This window comes from Manduca sexta, chromosome 18, assembly GCF_014839805.1.
Source record: "Manduca sexta isolate Smith_Timp_Sample1 chromosome 18, JHU_Msex_v1.0, whole genome shotgun sequence".
NCBI classification, from domain to species: Eukaryota; Metazoa; Arthropoda; class Insecta; order Lepidoptera; family Sphingidae; genus Manduca; species Manduca sexta.
Genome location: NC_051132.1, coordinates 13008987 through 13028205, shown reverse-complemented (window position 1 = coordinate 13028205; position 19219 = coordinate 13008987). Strand labels below are relative to the sequence as shown.

General features: G+C 39.8%; 1 protein-coding gene across 1 annotated transcript in view; it reads right to left on the bottom strand.

The window, feature by feature from the left end:
• Window positions 1–700: 700 nt before the first annotated feature.
• LOC115444513 overlaps window positions 701–19219 on the bottom strand; it is a 40058-nt gene continuing 21539 nt past the window's right edge. Inside the window, 9 exon segments of the mRNA XM_030170304.2 lie at window positions 701–3148; window positions 3364–3545; window positions 3680–3828; window positions 3995–4143; window positions 4398–4552; window positions 7310–7489; window positions 7861–7977; window positions 8573–8716; window positions 9409–9535. Coding sequence (XP_030026164.2) covers window positions 3001–3148; window positions 3364–3545; window positions 3680–3828; window positions 3995–4143; window positions 4398–4552; window positions 7310–7489; window positions 7861–7977; window positions 8573–8716; window positions 9409–9535 — 1351 coding nt within the window. The 3' untranslated portion in view covers window positions 701–3000.

Genomic DNA, 19219 nt, shown 5'->3' with positions numbered 1-19219 from the left:
TACTACATGATCAGCATTTGCGTGCGGATTATAACATGTTCAGTAATTCACCATAAACAAAATTATAACATAAATTCAAAATATATATATCAAAGTAACTTAGTTACAGAATGTTTTGAAACCATATCACTAAACTTACAATAATTACTTAACAAGCCAATAGTATAAACACATTTTGAGAAAATAAGAATATTTTAACACAACTTGCAGACGTCACCTTTCAAACTATAACATCAATACTGCTTAGCGGCAGAAAGGGACAAAGCCACTCTCTGCAAGTCATATCAAATAGTCGTTACATTACTTAAGAATGTAAGCGCGAGGTGTAAAATATAGGCGACATATACAGCCGCATTGTACTCACTAAAGATATGAAATATGTGTGATAGGAACTGTGTTTGACAATAATATATTCAGACATCCTTGACAGGATCGCGCACTTATTAAGAGTGCCTTCAAAATAGGACCTTTCACTTAGTAAGACCGACTTCAAAACGCGACCTTGTAATTACTAAGGGCCCCTTCAAAATAAGACCTTGCAATTACTAAGGGATCCTTCAAAATAAAACCTTGCAATTACTAAGGGCGCCTTCAAAATAGGACCTTTCACTTACTAAGGGCGTCTTCAAATTTGCCGCCAAGGGATGCGCGGTAAATTTGAAGGCACCTATACATTTTTGAGATCCGATATAATATAATATTTTGCTAATGAATGAAAAAATGATAGTTTAAAAAATGCAAACGCTAAGCGTATTTATAATAATTTTCTGATACGTTCAAAAACTAGATCATCCCGTTACGGACGCGTCTGAATGGAGCGTGCATTTGTTTCGATAAGAAATGAAGTGATGTTCATATTATGATGTAATAGTTTGGTTTTAATATTAATAAATTAATATTTAATGTTACCATATACGAACTAAAGTTACTCAATAATATAATACAATACGAAATTTTTTAGACATTAAAATATGTAATGATAAAAAAGGACAGCATATACATATTTTACTAAAAATTCAATAGGAACATATTATTACAAAGTATTGTAGTCCATGATATGGTAGAGGACTTATTAAAACACATAGTTCAGTATTTTATAAAATAACGTCTATTTCTATGATATAATGATTTCTACTCTTTTATTATATTGATGAAACAGCCACAGGCAAATGACGTACATTGCGCGTATATCACTCCGCCAGTAATCAAGATATGTGCCGTTTATATTGTAATAAAATGCAGCCATACTAACCCTATACAATTTACGGCAGATTACAATAAGTATCTAACTGCTATCTTCAGATCAAAATGGACCAATCAAAAAGAAGATCTACATACTTATAATAATATTCTAAACTATAAATATGCCATTAGCACGCACAATCTGAGACACGAAATTAAATCAATCAATAGCATATTACCTGTCTTTTTTGTTCGTACTGGTTTAATACGTCATATTATATTTTATACGACATGAATGTGAAATATAATATGTATAATTGCGTACGGATAATTTCTATTGTTTGATAAGGGAATGGCGTATCTGTAGTTTTTGAATATCAATTTAAAAAAAATAGTTAATTTTTACTGATCCGAAGTTATTGAGGTCGTTTATTGAAATCGACCGATCATAAAGTAATAATATTTACAATTAATTTATAAGTGCAGTCTTGACGCGGACGGCATAGTTTACTAAGTACAACTAATTTACAAAAATAGCACAGTAGAGCACTTACATATATTGATATGTCTTTGCTGTAATTTTTTTATTTTGTGACGCTAAAGTATAGGATATTTACCTACCATTGCGGTTCGTGCTCGCTACACAAAGAGCGCGTTGTCCGTATTGTACGCGCGCGTGACATCACGTACGCACGCGTTCGCTGACAGAACGGGCGAGTGCGTTGCGGTCAACAAAGTAAAGATATTATTTTATTCATTTGTAATCTTTATAGTTTACCAATAAGCTTGTTAAAAACTGCGCCTTTATAGCACTCAAGCGAACGAACCGGTTTCAATTGTATTTTTTTTTATCGTGTACGTCTAATTCTTGACAGCAAATTTGTTGTTGGTTTAACAATCGAAATGTCAAATTATTCCTCCTTATAAGAGGCAGTGTCCGTTAGAACGGACATTTCTTCCATTTGTAATATTAAAGAACCTACATGCTATATATTGCAAACCCCTAAATAACTGTGTAGCCTAACCAAACTAATCTATGGACTCAAAAATGGTCTCTAATGCATAGTTTATACGATTAAAAATTGTGTATTAATATACCTTTCCTTCTAATCGATGAACTAATTTACCGAATTATTTTTTTTTTCCGAGACGCTGTTATTAATGTATTTAAACAAATTAAAAATGCCGTTACTTAGACAATACAAAAAAACGCGGATTGTATAATTCTTCCTGCTATCAAAGGATAAGATCAAACGAGTATGCACACTTCTACAGAATTATATTAGTGTGTGTAGCGTTAAATATTTATATGTGTGTGCATATCGACACAATACGGTTTGACTGTACGTGTTGTTGTTTCAATGTAGTAGTGACAATGAGAAACAGAATTTTTGTTTGCATCAATAGGCTTATGGCGTGTCCTTTCTAGATGGTCTAAGTGGCACTATGATTTAATATTAAATAAACATACATTAAACTTTTCTAAGCATTTAGAGAGACCCATTTCTGTCTTTATTAAGTTTAAACTAGCAAGAAATATTGCATAAGAGCTTCCTGATATGTTTATATTAGTGGCAATATTTCAATAATCTTATAGCCATGCGACTCGCACAAGTTCTGCAAACTACACAATTTGCAGCAGTCAGCTAGTCGTAACGCGCATAAATTCTGCAAGCTGTAAAATTTGCAGCAGTTAGCCATGATTGTTTTTTCGGCGAAAATTACTTGCGGAAGTTAACTTTTGCAAATTTTCGTGCTAATCTAAACATTGTTTGACACCACATTTACGCTACATCACCGTCCATAACGCGTGCTCCGTCAAGTGCCCTCGCTACTCTCGGAGGAGCTGGAGGACTGATGCGTGGTGTCGCTGTCGTCCGGCCGGGCCTCGGGCGAGCGAGGGAACACCAGACGCTCGGAGGGGGGCGCGGGACGGGAGGACACCGGCAACTCTTCTGTCAGCTCACTGCAAAACGTCATAATTTACTTTGAATGAAAAAAATATATATCTTAAGGGACCTTCGTGGCCAACAGTGGGGCTGTATTTAATAAAGGGCTATTATAATAGCTTAATGTAACTGAATAATCAGCAATTAAATCATGTATCTATTAATTTCTAGCCCCGGAATTCCAATACAAATAGAATTAGGATAACGTAGAGAGTGTAAGTGTTGCGCTGACTTGTGCTGCGCGAGTCGGTGCGCGCGCTGGAAGAAGTCGTGTCCGAGGTTGAAGGTGAGGTTGGTGCGCATCACCAGCCGCACGGGCTTGTCGCCCGCCCCGCCCACGCCGCGCCGCGCCCCGCCCACACCCGCCACACCCACCGCCTCCACCGCCGCCGAGCTCGGCGATATCAACACCTCCTGCGGACATACATCGAACATTATTATAATCTGACTAGACAATATGGAGGCGCCACTTATCATTGCCAGGAAAATTGGTTCTCATTTTCACCACAACACGGCGAGACTATAATTTCTGGTCAGGCCATACTCACTTGTTGATCGTGCTCGCACCCAGGATGGTGCGCGTGCGTGCGCTGATGCCGCACGTGCGGCGCGGGCGCGGGGGAGGGGCTCGCGGGCGCCGGCGGGGGGGACTCGGCCGCGGCGGGGGGCACGTCCTGGCTGCGGAACCGCGACACGCCTGCTGATACAACCGTATATATTAATGACAAATATCATTGACTTGCTCTCAAAAACGACATACAACAAACCACCGTAACAAGACTTTCAATACAGCAATTCGACCACTCTAAACCATACATTTTAATAAACCAGACCGAATTATTAACGTAAGTAACCATACGCACCGACGGGCCAGTCCTCGTCCCCCGCGTCCCTCTCACCGTCCCGATCACTCCTGGCGTGGCGCATATCCTCGTCTCGCTCACTCTCGCTGCCCAACATCGGCGTGTCCTCGATGGAGTCATGCTTCATCTCGTCAGATTGGAGAGAGGACCTAAAGGCAACAAAATAATTCATGACTTACAAATTAATTTCACAAACAGGACGTCGAGGTCATGTTCGACCTCTAAACAATTAACACCAAAAATAGCATTTTCGCTCGTTTTCTCAAAAAATGTAGGCCATTAATAAAAAAAAACATTGCTGACCAAATAGGCTCAATATTGGCGTATTTTCACGTCGAAAAGTATTATGTTATTTGACAAGTGAAACTGACTTCACCTGTACCTCTAAAAATGTATTTCTTACTTGATCAGCTCGTTGACCTTCGGCGCCCTCTGCTTGGTGAACATAGTGAGCGGCGTGTCGCCCTCCGCGGAGGACGGCGGGAGGGGCGACGAGGGCGGGGGAGGGAGCGGCGCGGGAGACGTGCGCGCGCGCACCTTTTTATGCTTCCGCGGGCGCTGCAAGTTACATCACGTAATAATAATAATCTCAGCCCTGTATTATGTACTTGCCCACTGCTGAGCACGGGCCTCCGACACTACTAAAAGGGATTAGCCCTTAGTCCACCACGCTGGCCTAGTGCGGATTGGTACACTTCACACACCTTCGAAATTCCTATAGAGAACTTCTCAGATGTGCAGGTTTCCTCACGATGTTTTCCTTCACCGTTAAAGCGAAAGATAAATTCACAAAGAATACACACATGATTTTTTAGAAAAGACAGAAGTGTGTGCCCTTGGGCTTTGAACCTGCGGACATTCGTCTCGGCAGTCCGTTCCACACCCAACTAGGCTATCGCCGCTTACATCTTTATCTTACATCATTACTAACATCACGTACCATAGAATAAAATTGTATTTCGGATTTACGTTTTAGTTGTAAGATATCACCATACATATAAAATATATTACTTATTTCTCGGGTCTAGTAATATTTTCTTTCCAAAATATTTATATGTACAGACAACAAAAATCGACGATTTTATTATATATATAGATATAGATTATATTTTAATAATTATCTTACTTATTAGATTATTAATCTTTTTTGTTAAATCTACGATTTCATTTGCATTTCAAACTTGGATAAATACCGGTAACGATGCCTCTAAAAATCATAATGCATCTTAAAAGGCGTAAGAAAAATTTCCGAACTCAGTATTTGAATCCAATACACTTCAGTAACATACGCGGCCGATACACCCACTGAACAATATACTTCCAACACGACATCGACTAACTATGTCAACAACAGATAAACCCATCCGCTTAGTTGCAATCATAATGCCGGCGTGCGTAACGCTAGCTTGCGACATCAAATCAGTCGCTATCACTACTGATAAGGGGGCTGATAACGTCCATACCGGCGTGGAATGCAGCCGCATACACACTCCTCATAAAACCAATTGAAAATCAGTTACACTAAGTGATTTGAAACGTTATTCGGTTATAACAAAGTGCAAAAATGAGTGACACAATAGAAGAGAGACTCGCCGCATTAGAGCAAACCGTAGTTAATATGCAGAGAACTGTGGACGACTTGAAACACGAGGCACAAACTGACAGACTCAGAACGAGCATCGATAACCTAGCGGCGCAGTTGTCGATGGTTAGTAGACGACGGCCAGGACGTTACGCGCCGTGGGGCGAGGAGCACGAGGCCTTGACCACGCACAGGTACGTGGCGCGGGACGTGTTGAGCAACGTGTTGTGGCGCGCGCTGCGCAGCGCCGGCTACATATACACAGGCTTCCGCGCCGTCAGCGACCTGCTGGACTCCATGCCGGCACACACCATCACACCACACACCAGGTTCCCGTCACACGGGCTGTACATCAATATCAACAACTTGGACGTGTATATACTGATACAGCAGTTGAAGGAGTACGCGTACGCAGCCAGTGATAAAGGCAACCTTCCCGGGTTTACCGACAGGATCGAGGAGGTGGTCGCCAAGCTGCAGACCCTGGCCGTGGCCAGCGTGGGCAGCGGCAGGACTGTGGGCATGATCCACGACAGGAATAGCTTCGAGGAGGAATACAAGTTGACGTGGGTCACCGAACATGATACAGAGGAAGTGAGGACCGAGGAGCATGAGGTACCTGTCACAGGCTTGACGACTTCTGTGTAGTGCAGTGTTTATGATGTGTCTAACTACTTACAGCCGTTTCAAATAAACAATCCCAATCTTAACCTTCGATCCTTAAACCAATCAAAATAAGTAATTCATAAGCATGTCCAAAAATCTTTGTCCTGATTGGACGATTTTCACGATACATCAAAAAAAAGCGATAGGGATCGTTCATTAAAACGGCTCGTTAGAGAATTGATAACGTTACCTCTTCACGCATTAACAGCTGATTTCAAACGATCCCAATCGTTACCTACAGACCGATGTTCGATAGCGAGAATGGACCAATCAGAGAGATGTATGACTTGCTTAAATATGGATAGTCCAAAGTTGGTGGTGAAAATCGTTTATTGAAATTGATTGACAACGGACCATAGATATTACGGCACGTAAACCATTAACTCTTGGTCTCTCGTGGCTCGCCGGCGAGCCAAGACAGCTACATGACATTTGCGTGTGTCACGGGATTATAACCTTATATACTACATAATAAGGTTATTTTTCCGTCACACGTGTAGCTGTCAATGTTTGGCGGCAAACATTCAGCTACCTGTACATATTTGAAAATAAAATTTTGACAAGTCATGACGGGTTAAACATAATGATTTCTTACGATTACGCGTATCTTACACATTGATATAAAACAATTTTTAGGATTTTGTCGTGAGTATTCATGTTATTTTTTACTTTCGATGTTTCGAAAACTTTGCAGCCTTCGTAGTCTTTCGACGGACTGACCTGACTGACTGACTGTTAGCCCGTGACCATGAAGGCAGTCTTTGAAACGACACGAGAAAATAATAATAATCCGTAAATAGTTTTATTTCAATGCCCATAAAACATAAGTTATAATGAGTTGTTTGTTCCAAAATATTTGTAAACTTTAAATGTGTTTGTAATAAATATTGCAACCAGCGTCTTCTTGACTTTAATATTCGTGAGTGACATGACCCTGGGAAGGCTATAGGCTACATTTTATCTCGGGAAAATATATAGCAGGACTTTTATCCCGGAATACTCCTTAACGTGAGTGAAACCACGAGCTGAAGCTAGTTTATAATATAAATAATATAATAAACAAATACCTTGGTGCTAGTGGTGGACTGTACAGCCACAAAGTCCTCGATGATGATCCTCTTGTCGAGTGCCGCCCCCTCCCCCTGCCCCTCTCCCTCCGCGAGCCCCGCCGGCGCCTGCGTCGCGATGTTCACGGCGTGGACACTCGACGCGTGTTTGTGCTTCTTGCTATGGTGTTTTTTCGGCATCTAGAGATGGTGATTTACAAATGACCTTGATTCATATTCATCTGTCACTGTCACTGCTGTGTTACGGTTTGAAGAACATTGTAGCCAGAGTAGCTGCTGGACATAATGAGACTTAACATCTCATGTCTCAGGATGGCGAGTGCAGTGGAATACCAAACAATACTTTTTAATTGAAAGGGTTGGATGGTGTTTCTTCTGTTTATGTGCGGTCGTATCGCTTACCATCAGGAAACGGCAAGCTCGTCTCGCCATTCAAAGTAATAAAAAAAGATAAACAAGCTAAAAGCCGAATAGAGCTATGAAGTCGACATTATGTACGTCATAGTATTGTTTGTGAATACGTGGCAACTGTCAGTCACTGCGTCACTGACCTGCAAGTCCTGTTTGTCCTGTATGTCCAGCTTGTTGAGGACCTTCTTCTCTTGCTTGGTGCTGCGCACTAGCTCCGTCACCTTGTTTTTCTCGAACACTCGGCCGTTGTTGATCACCTATCGACACACTTGTATGTAACGACTTACAGCCGTTTTCAATAAACAATCCCAATCTCAATCTTCAATCCGATTCCTAGCATGAGCCAATCAAAATACTTCATTTGTAAGCACGTCAAAAAAAGCTTTGTTCTGATCGGTCGATTTTTGAGATAGATCGAAAAAAGCGATTCGGATCGTTTATAGGAAATGGTGGTTAGATATCCAGACGCCCTGGACTTCCACTTATCTTCGGCAATCTCTTTTTGGCATTTTAAAAACACTTATGTTACGCGGTTTGTACGGACGATAATGACTAGATCGTCGCGGCATTTTTGGCAAATTACATAAAAAATAACAGATTTATTAATGATTTTAAATTAAATATTTCGTTTGTGAATTATCGCTTGGTTTACGGTGTAGAAAAACATCGTTAAAAAAACATGTGTACCTTAGAAGTTTTCTATAGGAATTTTGAGGGTATGTGAAGTCTACCAATCCACAGGCCAGCGCTGTGGACTAAGGTCTAATCTCTCAGTAGTGTCGGAGGCCCGTGCCCAGCAGTGGGACAGTATATAATACAGGGCTGATACTATTATTATTAAATATCTTGTACCTTAATGTTTCGATCGTTGAGGATAGTAACCAGGTCCCTCACGAAGCTGTTGTTCGGGTACAGCTGCCGGTGCTTGCAGTGGATGTCCACCTCCAGGTGGTCCTCCGTGCCGTTGGCCAGGGTCCGCAACAACTTCACGATGAACTAACAACGAGGTAAATAGACTGCGGTGTATGTCACAATTCTGTATATTAACATTAGCGAATGGCTGTAATGAGCTCCACAAACTTTCCCCCTTATTCACATACGTTATTTATGTAAGGACGGAGCATTGCTGTGGTAACAAGTCTGTTTCTCAGTGCTGACGGCATGGCAGCATTCGCAGTGCATAAACATAGGGCCGTTGTGATTGGCTAATATTGAGATACAACTTGAATCTAGTTAGCTGTCAGATAAACAAAGCTGAACAAACAGCAAGCTGTCAGAGAAACAGACTTGTTATCACAGCAATGCTCCGTCCTTAGATAAATAATGTCTATGAATAAGGGAGTTAGCTTATTTAAACTGACTTTAAAGATGGTTACTGTACTATACTTCACACATTCACGCCCCTATGCCCTAGGAGTAGGCAGAGATGCAACTATGAGAACACATTTCGCCTCTGTGGCATGATATGATGGGGGACGCGCTTCGAGCCATATCATGCACAAATTCCAAATTCTGGACTGAGCCGATAACCGAATATCACTACCCCACCAGGAAGTCGAACCGGGACTCGAAGATCAGTAGTCGTACCATGCACGTAATACAACTACGCCACCCAAGCAGTCTTAACTAGCATTTCAGTAATTCCATAGATTCCACCTGAAGGTAGAAAGAAATAGTATGTTGTATACCTTGTTCTTGGTGCGCGTGCGCTTGCGCTTGTGTTTCCCGCGGTGAGACTTGCGGCGCGGCGACTCCGAGGAGGGCAGCGCGTTCGACTCCCCGCTAGAGTACGACAGCAGCGACCGGGATATCCGTCTGCAGACAAATTGACATTAATATATTACAAAGGCTGAGACAACGATGGAGCTGAGTTCGATTCTCAACTCAGACTGTTTTTACTACTTGAGATTTTTGCTTGTTTAAGTATAATTCTAGAATATACAAAATGTCTAGTCATAATAAATACTATTTTATTCATTTAAGGCTGAATTCAAGTTTAAAGCTAAGTTATATCCAGTATAGGGTTGATGTTGAAGTATGTAGTTATGGGAGTGACAACCCTAGCTTATATAAATTAAACTCAAGGATGACACGGTATATAACATATGTTCAAAGTTCCAGAGTACGTTAATACACAGCGGCGTACTTAGGTGGTAATAGTAGCAATTTAGTAGACGTACTTAGTTAACAAAGGCGCACGTCGCTTTTATATGGGAGGCATGGAGTGTCGTTCCCGCACATATGCGCACGCGCACTTACATAGCTGCGCAAGTGTGTCCCTACATCCAGTACAGTCGAGATTGAGTTCGATTCCCAGTTCAGATTGTTGGAGATTGTAACCTTCGTCGTGACTTATTATTTTTTATATGTTCTATTTTTAGAACTAATTGTATTTTGTTTGCCATAGTTACTTCCCTTTTAGTCCGAAATAAACACTCGTGTCAATAACATCTTTTTACTAACTTTATTTAATTACTAAGAACATATACCATATTTACAACACGTTATCAGCACGAACGCTTAGTTCTTAGTTTTTCACGTTATTTAGTAAAATAAAGTTGAATATATTTTTTGTGTGACTAGGAAATAGTAATAGTCTGAAAATGTCACATGAATCTGGAGATGTTTCGAGTGTGAAAAATTCCCCGTCGTCGAGCTCATCTTTTACATTTCCTTGTTTGAGGATAAAAGATGGATATCCGACTTGGAAGTTCAAGATGCGAGATTACCTTATCCATGAGGATTTATGGGAAACAATTAGTGGATACCGAGATGGAGACACAACCCCTGCCTCTACAAAGGTACGCAAAGACGCAAAGGCATTAGCAAAGATATGCTTATCAGTAGAAGGTGCAGCAATAACCCATATAAGATGTGCGAAAACTGCATCTGAGGCATGGACTTGTTTGCAAAAAGCCTTTGAAGATAAGGGAATAGGACGAAGATTATTTTTGGAGCGTAGACTGTACAAGTTGAGTCTATCAGAGTTCAAAAATATTGAACTATATATTAACGCAGTTATGTCAACCGCACAGGATCTTGCGGATATTGATGTAGTCATAGAGGACAAGTCTATTGCTGCAATACTTTTGGGAGGTCTAACTCCAAGGTATGAACCTCTCATTATGGCTTTAGAAAATTGTAATGTAGACGTGACTACAGAGTTGGTGAAAACAAAACTGCTTAATGAAATGTCCAAAGATGTGGCTACGTCATTAGACTCTGTTTTTCATGCGAAGAAGAAGCCTAAGTCAATGAAGAAGAATATAGTTTGTTATGAGTGCAAGACACCTGGACATAAGAGACCAGACTGTCCACAGAGAAACAAGAAGGAGAAAGGCAATGCGGTAAATACCAATGATACGATATTTACAAGTCTTAATACTTCTGGAAACCCAAGAAAGGACATAATTTATGTAGATTCAGGTTGTACTAGACACATGACTTCTAGACGGGACTGGTTTCAGAATATCTCGATACAGAATCAAGGTACTGTTACTGTCGCAAATGGAGAACAGATTAAGTGCTGCGGAATTGGAAATATTTCAATAAACACGCCCGAGAACGTGGTCAACAATATTAGTGATGTTGCTTATATACCAGATTTGAAAGCTAGTTTGTTATCTGTATATAAAACTGTTGAAAAGGGTTTTATTTGTGTTTTTGATAAAAATGGATGTAACTTTTATAAATCTGATACTTTTAATTTTACAGGTGAATCTGTTGCTCATGCCTCGCCCTGTGGTGGACTGTACGTTTTAGATGGTACTGTAAATGTTTCCGAGAATGTGGCGGATAATTTTTGACACAAGATGTGCACTCTGGCTGTCAGGATAGTTATCAAATTTGGCATAAGAGGTTAGGACATTTGTGTCGTATAGGCATGAACCAACTGAAAAATCACAAGGTAGGTATAAAGTATACAGGAGTAGATAAAACTAGTTGTATCGCTTGCGTGGAAGGTAAACAAGCAAGAAAACCTTTCAAAAGGTTAGCGTTTAATAGGGCTACTTCCCCTTGGAACTGATCCATATGGATTTGATGGGACCGGTGTCTACAACTTCTTTTCAAGGAAATAGATATATGTTGACAATAGTAGACGATTATACGCGAAAAGTGTTTGCTTATTTTATTTCTTCTAAAACAGAAGTCAAAGATATATTTTGTGTGTTTCAATGTTTTGTTGAAAATCAGTTAGATAAAACAATTAAAGCAATTAGGACTGATGGAGGTAAGGAGTTCGTGAATAAAGAGTTTGTTGATTATCTTGCTTCAAAAGGTATAGAACATCAAACAACGACGCCTCCTCCTCAGCAAGTTGGAGTAGCGGAACGCACCCATCGTTCGGTTACAGAAAAGGCAAGAACGTTGCTAGCTGAAAGTTCACTACCGAAAGCATTCTGGGAAGATGCATTCCAAGTTGCCATTTACCTTAAGAATAGGTCTCCTCATCGAGCCTTAGGTGGACAAATTCCTTATGACAAATGGTATGGACGAAAAGGTGATCTTAGCCATCTAAAAGTATTTGGTTGTAGAGCTCTAGTCCATATACCTTCGTGTCACAGGAAGAAATTAGATGTCAAGGCACAGGAAGCAATTTTCGTCGGTTATTCTAAAAATCCAGGCACTTATATTTTTAGGGATCCTGCTAACCCACGAAAAGTTATTATATCCAGAGATGCAACCTTTTTTGAAAATTGCTTTACAGCGCTAAAGCAGAAGCAATCTGTCGCACAGTCAAAATCTATATTATTATTTGATGAGCAAAAGAGATTGAGTCTGAGTTTGATCATGACTGTCAATTCTATGACTGTGATGAGAGTATCAGCCCGGCGGCTGAAGCAACTTTACCAGTAAATCTAGAAAGTACAAAAGAGTCAGTGACTCTGGAAGAACGAGAGTCTCTCAGTGGCTTAAGACTGCCTAGTGTGGAAGAAGAGACAGCGAATTTGGAACAGGAATCGCACTCTGAGCGCAGATACCCTTCCAGAGACAGAAAAACAACAAATTTTTATAAAGCTTACAATACATCAATGGTAGATTCTAATGAACCTACGACATATTACGAAGCTACTCATGCCGATGATGCTGATAAGTGGCAACATGCTATGGTTGATGAGTATAGTTCCTTAAGGAAACTCCATACATGGAATTTAGTAGATAGACCTAACAAAAAGGTTATACCATGTAAATGGATTTACAAAATTAAAAGGGATGCTTATGGTAATATTACCAAGTATAAAGCGAGACTCGTCGTCAAAGGTTTTCATCAAGTTGAAAGTGTAGACTACAAGGAGACGTTCGCACCAGTGATTCGTCATTCTTCCCTCCGCACGTTGTTTGCGATAGCTGCAGATATGAAGTTGAGAATGAAGCACGTAGATGTCGATACAGCTTTCCTTAACGGAGATTTAGAAGAAGAAGTTTTCATGGAGCAACCTCTTGGTTTTATTCAAAAGGGTAAAGAAAACAAAGTTTGTTTATTGAAGAAATCTCTTTACGGTCTTAAACAGGCACCGCGAGCTTGGAATAAAAGTTAAATGAAACGCTTTCTAAAATAGGTTTCATAGGAACTCCTTCCGAACCTTGTGTGTATACTAAACTTTTTGGTAAAGAACTTGTAATATTAGGAATCTTTGTTGATGACATAATAGTCTTCTTTAATTCTGATTTGACATTTGACACTGTCAAAAAATGATTTGTCGAAATATTTTTCATTAAAAGATCTCGGAATACTGAAATGTTATTTGGGACTACAAGTTGAAAGTGATTCCGAGAGTATAAGGTTGAACCAGCGAAATTATATTCTTTCTATATTAGAAAAATTTAATATGAAGGATTGTAAGGCCGTGGATACTCCATTAATTAAAAGAATATGGAAAAAGAATGGATGGTCAAGTCGGTGAGTCTTATCCTTATCAAAACTTAATAGGATGCCTCATGTATCTAGCGGTAAACACACGACCAGACATCGCTTACGCCACGAGCTATTTAAGTCAATTTAATACGTGTTTTACTAAAGAACACTGGAATGCTGCTAAAAGGATTCTGCAATACCTAAAAGGTACCCTAAACTATTCATTGGTTTACAGGAAGAATAGAGAACCTTTAAAGGGTTTTTGTGACGCAGACTGGGCAAACTGTCCAATCGACAGAAGGTCATACACCGGTTATGTTTACAAGTGAAGTGGAGGTCCAGTATCATGGGAATCCAAGAAGCAACCTACTGTTGCGTTAAGTTCGGCCGAGTCAGAATATATGGCATTAGCGTCTGCCACGAAGGAAGCGTGTTACTTACGTCGGTTTATATACGAGATAACAGGTATACTTTGTTCAGTTAACTTAGCTTCTGACAGCCAAAGTGCCATTAATCTTGTTCGAAATCCTGTACACCACAGCAGGACGAAGCATATAGATACTAGGTTTCACTTTATTAGGGAAAAGGTATCTAATAATATTGTTAAGTTAGAATATATAAAAGTAACGATATGCCTGCTGATGTACTAACGAAGGCCCTCGGACCTCTAGCACACAAACGATGTGTAGTTAACTTAGGTTTAGAAACTTAATTATTTTATTTGTTTTGTTTCTGTCACAACTGCGATTAAGGGCGGCTGTTGGAGATTGTAACCTTCGTCGTGACTTATTATTTTTTATATGTTCTATTTTTAGAACTAATTGTATTTTGTTTGCCATAGTTACTTCCCTTTTAGTCCGAAATAAACACTCGTGTCAATAACATCTTTTTACTAACTTTATTTAATTACTAAGAACATATACCATATTTACAACACAGATAGTTTTATTCGATGATTATTATTGCTTTTTAGACTGTAGCATAATGCTAGTATACGGAACGATTGGCATCAATGCACTTGAGAGCGACTCTATCACCATAAAGTGCAAAAATAATCGAATCCAAATATCCTTCAAACAACTCAATTTTGTCAAGTAATTTACAACGTCACACAGTAACTCATATATCGTCTAAAACTAATTATGGTTCTAATATTTTTATTAGTAGAGCAACTGTTAAGAATAATAAGTTTGCTTTAATCTCCGATATCGATATATTTTGTCAATCGTTAAACATCTAAAGGAAGGCATTAATTGATATTGTGGATAATTTAGATACTTGTCTCTATTGAATTATTTTCCACGCTTGATTGAGTTTGTTTGTTTATTTTCTTTATGCAATTTTAATTTGTAATATTGTAAATTAATTTTCGTCTACTCTCTTCTATGTGTGTATTACCTATTAGTGGAAACTGTGTTGGATTAAGAACCTTAATTTACATTCATTTCTTTTAGTCATAATTTGTTCTGTTTGTTTCCCAAATAAATAAATAAATAACAAAAACATCTAACAGTAACGTACCTTTGTCCACGAAGCTTTTTAATTTCTCATCCCTGTCGCTAGGCTCCACGTCTGCAACAAAATAATTTTAATGTCCGCAATACTATCACATATTGAGTGAAGTGTGCTGAGCAAACCATAACAAAGACGTGACGCGCCTTATAGCAGTTATGGCAATTGACATAAATACCATTCCACGCTAATTTCACGAAAATAACACATACATGAGCACGCATGCGTAGTGCGTACACACGCACACTAATACAAACATGACGCTCTCTAACTCGCAATAAATAAATAACTTCATATTTTATTAATTGGTTTCTCGAGACACAGGCTCAGTCTAATTTGAAAGTCTCTAGCAATTATTTTTATAAATATTTTTATATTCATAACACTGCCGTGGTAAAAAATAGTGTAAACACACTGTCACATCGAATATGGCCCTGATGGTAGCAAATTGTACGGTCAGCATGTTCACTCTTACTGGTGATAGGCTTTTGTTTGTTTAAGTACTATTGCAATGTTCGTTTCTACCACATTACGGGCAATCTATAAAGGTAATAATAGTATTAACTTATGTCAATTGTGACTGATTAAAATAAAATAAAATACTTTATTTATCACGTAGGCCAACAAAGTTGCACTTATGATACGTCAAAACAAAGCATAAGAATAATTATTATTATTTCTAAACAACTATTAAAATTACTTATATTACTATGGACATTTTAAATTAGGTATAAAATTTATACTAAAGACAAGGTACAAACTGAAGTAACCAGCTCGGGCTGGCAAGTAGGGGGGGGGGGGGTGAATAGAAGGGTAAATTGACTTACAAATTAATGTGTTTGCATTGAGCTGGTAACTGTATCCCCCCTCCCAGGTGGCCGAGCCCAGTACACAAACAATGATTTACTGACTACCTCCCTCCATAAGAGCTCCCCAAAGCCAGTATAGTTGGAATCCATGGTACACTGACCGTCCCTGGTGAAGTGGTTGTACTCGGCGTAGTCGATGCGCCAGCGCTGGTCGGGCTGCCCGCGGCAGGTGCGCGCCAACACGTCGGCGCTGGAGTCGCGCCCCGCCGAGAGACACAGCCCCGAGTCCGCGTGCTTCAGCGTGCCCGAGCTCGCCTCGTACTTCCATTTCTGACGACAAATACGTTTTCATCCACACCAATCACTTTTTAAGTGCAAAAGTAGCAAAAGGAAAGTAGATCCATCCGTCTATCAGTAAAGCTTTCGCCTTAATCCGATCTCGAGAATAAACCAATCAAAATAGGTCATTATAAGCATGTCAAAAAAAAACTTTTATCTGATTGGTCAATTTTCGAGATAGATCGAAAAGCATTTGGGATTGGTTATTGAAAACGGGTGTAAATCACAGATTCGATTAGAAAAAAATATTGGTACAAAGTAAGCTGGAATGATATAGAAAGACGTAGACCAGTAGGACTTTTATCTCAGAAAATATTTTTTACTTGGTAAAGCTTGAGCAACACTGCCTATTTTCTTACTATTAAAAAAAATAATAAAAATTAGAAAAATAGTGCCATGCCGGCTTGATATATTACTGTTCTTAGAGCATTACTACGAGTAGAAATCCACAATCCGACTAGACTATAATATACCGGGTGAGTGTATAGCATTTCAAGTCAAAATTATGTCAACGGAGTACTAAAAATGTGACGTCCATAGATTCTATATAATGTTACCTGCCCCCGTTGCTTCCCGTGGCAGGTCGCCATCAGCACTTTCCGACTGATGTCTTCGTCGACTTCGTTCTCGCGCCTGCGCACAACAGTCAATCAATCATATCAACTATACTTTTTTGCGACTTTCCATTTATGTAATAACAGAAAATATGTTTTCCATAAATTTATTTTGTTCACGCTTATAATAACGATTGACGAAATATGTGTCATAATATCTATAACATTTTATTTGTTTTATATTTACTTGCTATTGCGCTGGTACTATACGGCCTCACCAGGGGCCCTATTCTCTGTGACACTGCAAACGCGTTACGCGGCCGTGTTATGTTATCTTCGTGAAATTTGTGTGGAATAGTATTCTGTATGCCAATTTCTATTGTATTGAACGTGACGCGATGCGTTACGAGCTTGTTACGCACTGTAAAAATAACATGTGGCATAGAGAATAAGGTCCCAGCCTACCATATACCCTCACAACCGTATTTGCCAAAGTTACGGTTACTTTCGTGAAACATATAACCACTGTTTTGCTTTATCGACGTTTGTGTTGTGGCAACTGTTACTTTAACAGTAAATGTAACAGTCTGCTGAGAAGCGTGCAGTGTGACCTGGTGTACTGCAGCTGGGCGCACTTCTCCTCGTCGCGCAGCTCGCCGGCGAGGCTGAGCGACAGGTACTGCGTGGCCTGCAGCTGCGCGTGGCACGGGTACACGCCCAGCGGCACCGCCTCGCCCTCGCGCTGCATCGTGTCCAGGCAGAACCCGCTCGACGGGTTCATGAACCTGCGCCAACCAGACCTCACTATCCGGATCGAAGGACCACAAATATTACATATTTATAGTGAACATACCTCTGAATCGTTCTTCAGAAATGATTGTTCATAAGCTCAATCCTATGTGTCCATAGAAGAGGCAATTAGTTCAGTCACTTGGTTTATGTAAGTTCTACTATGTAACGGTGACGGTTCTAAGTTCATATCGATAAATATTTCCGTTTCTTATTATACAATATCAACTGTGATTTGATGTCTTTTAACAATGATTAATTACACCACCACAATACTTCTTACGATAGCCTAGTTAGTTGTGGAACAGCCTGCCGAGACGAATGTCTGCAAGATCAAATCACAAGGGCACACATCTCTGACTTGTCTAACATTATGTGTGTATTCTTTGTGAATTATCGCTTGCTCTAACAGTGAAGGAAAATATCGTGAAGAAACCTGCATACCTGAGAAGTTCTTAACAGAAATTTTGAGGGTGTCTGAAGTCTACCAATCTGCACTAGGCCAACCTAATTCCTCTCAGTAGTAGACGAGGCCCGTGCCCAGCAGTGGGACAGTATACAGGGCTGGTATTATTAATACTTCTTGTGTTCTCAAATATTCGAAAACACTTTTTTATAACGTACCTGCCATATCCGTAGACGTCTCGCACCGGCACGAACTTCTCTTTGTAGATGTTGTCGAGGTACCACTGGAAGCTCTTGCACTGCAGCTTCTCCCGCAGGATCTTGCGGTGCGTCACGTCGCCAATCTTCGGATTGTTCTGGAAGACAGATTCGTCCAAAATCAAGGGATATGAAAAATTAACGTTTTTAATGCTTTAGTAGCCAAACCAGCAAGCGGTCCGCTTGATGGTAAGCAACATCCGTCCGTGGACTTTACAATGCCAGAGGAACAGTCAAACCGTTGCCGGAATAATATATCTAAGCACCATTGGACCGTATTTATTATATTCAATAAAAATTACAGTACTTAATACATTAATTTAGAAAATAAATAACAATACCTATATTGAGATATTTTATTTAGGAAAACTTACAACTAGCACAACAAAAAGTGGTGGTATGTAGCTAAAGAAAGGTCAATTAAATCGATGCTTGATCGATCAATAATAATCGAATATTATTTAATCGATACTTCGGCGCTGATGTCTGGCAGACTTAATACCATTATTCAGGATCCTATTTCAAAGGGATGGCAGAAGTACTCACCCTCAGATCAGGTCGGTGAAGGTAGAACAGTTCCGCATACTCGTCCATCCACACCTCGGCCATGCGCGCTGTGTTTATACCTGGAGGATGGGGTCTAGGGTCAAATGGGGTGAATGTGAACATAATCCTACTACGGTGAGGGTAGACATTAGTAAACGTGGGATAGTTTTACTCGAACTTGTTCTGTGGGCGGAGCTGACTGACTGTCGAGCACACAAGTGGGAAATAGAAAAGTCAAGTAAAGTCTTTAAATTCAAAAGCTTACTTTGGGGCAACGACATGCGGAAGCGTCCACCTATGTTAAAAATTAAGAGTAATTGCAGATGCGATTACTCACATATTCATGGAATTCATCATATCGTCGGTTTTGCAAGAACTCATAAACTGACAAATACAAAAAGTATAAATTAAGCCACTTTTAGTTTCAGTT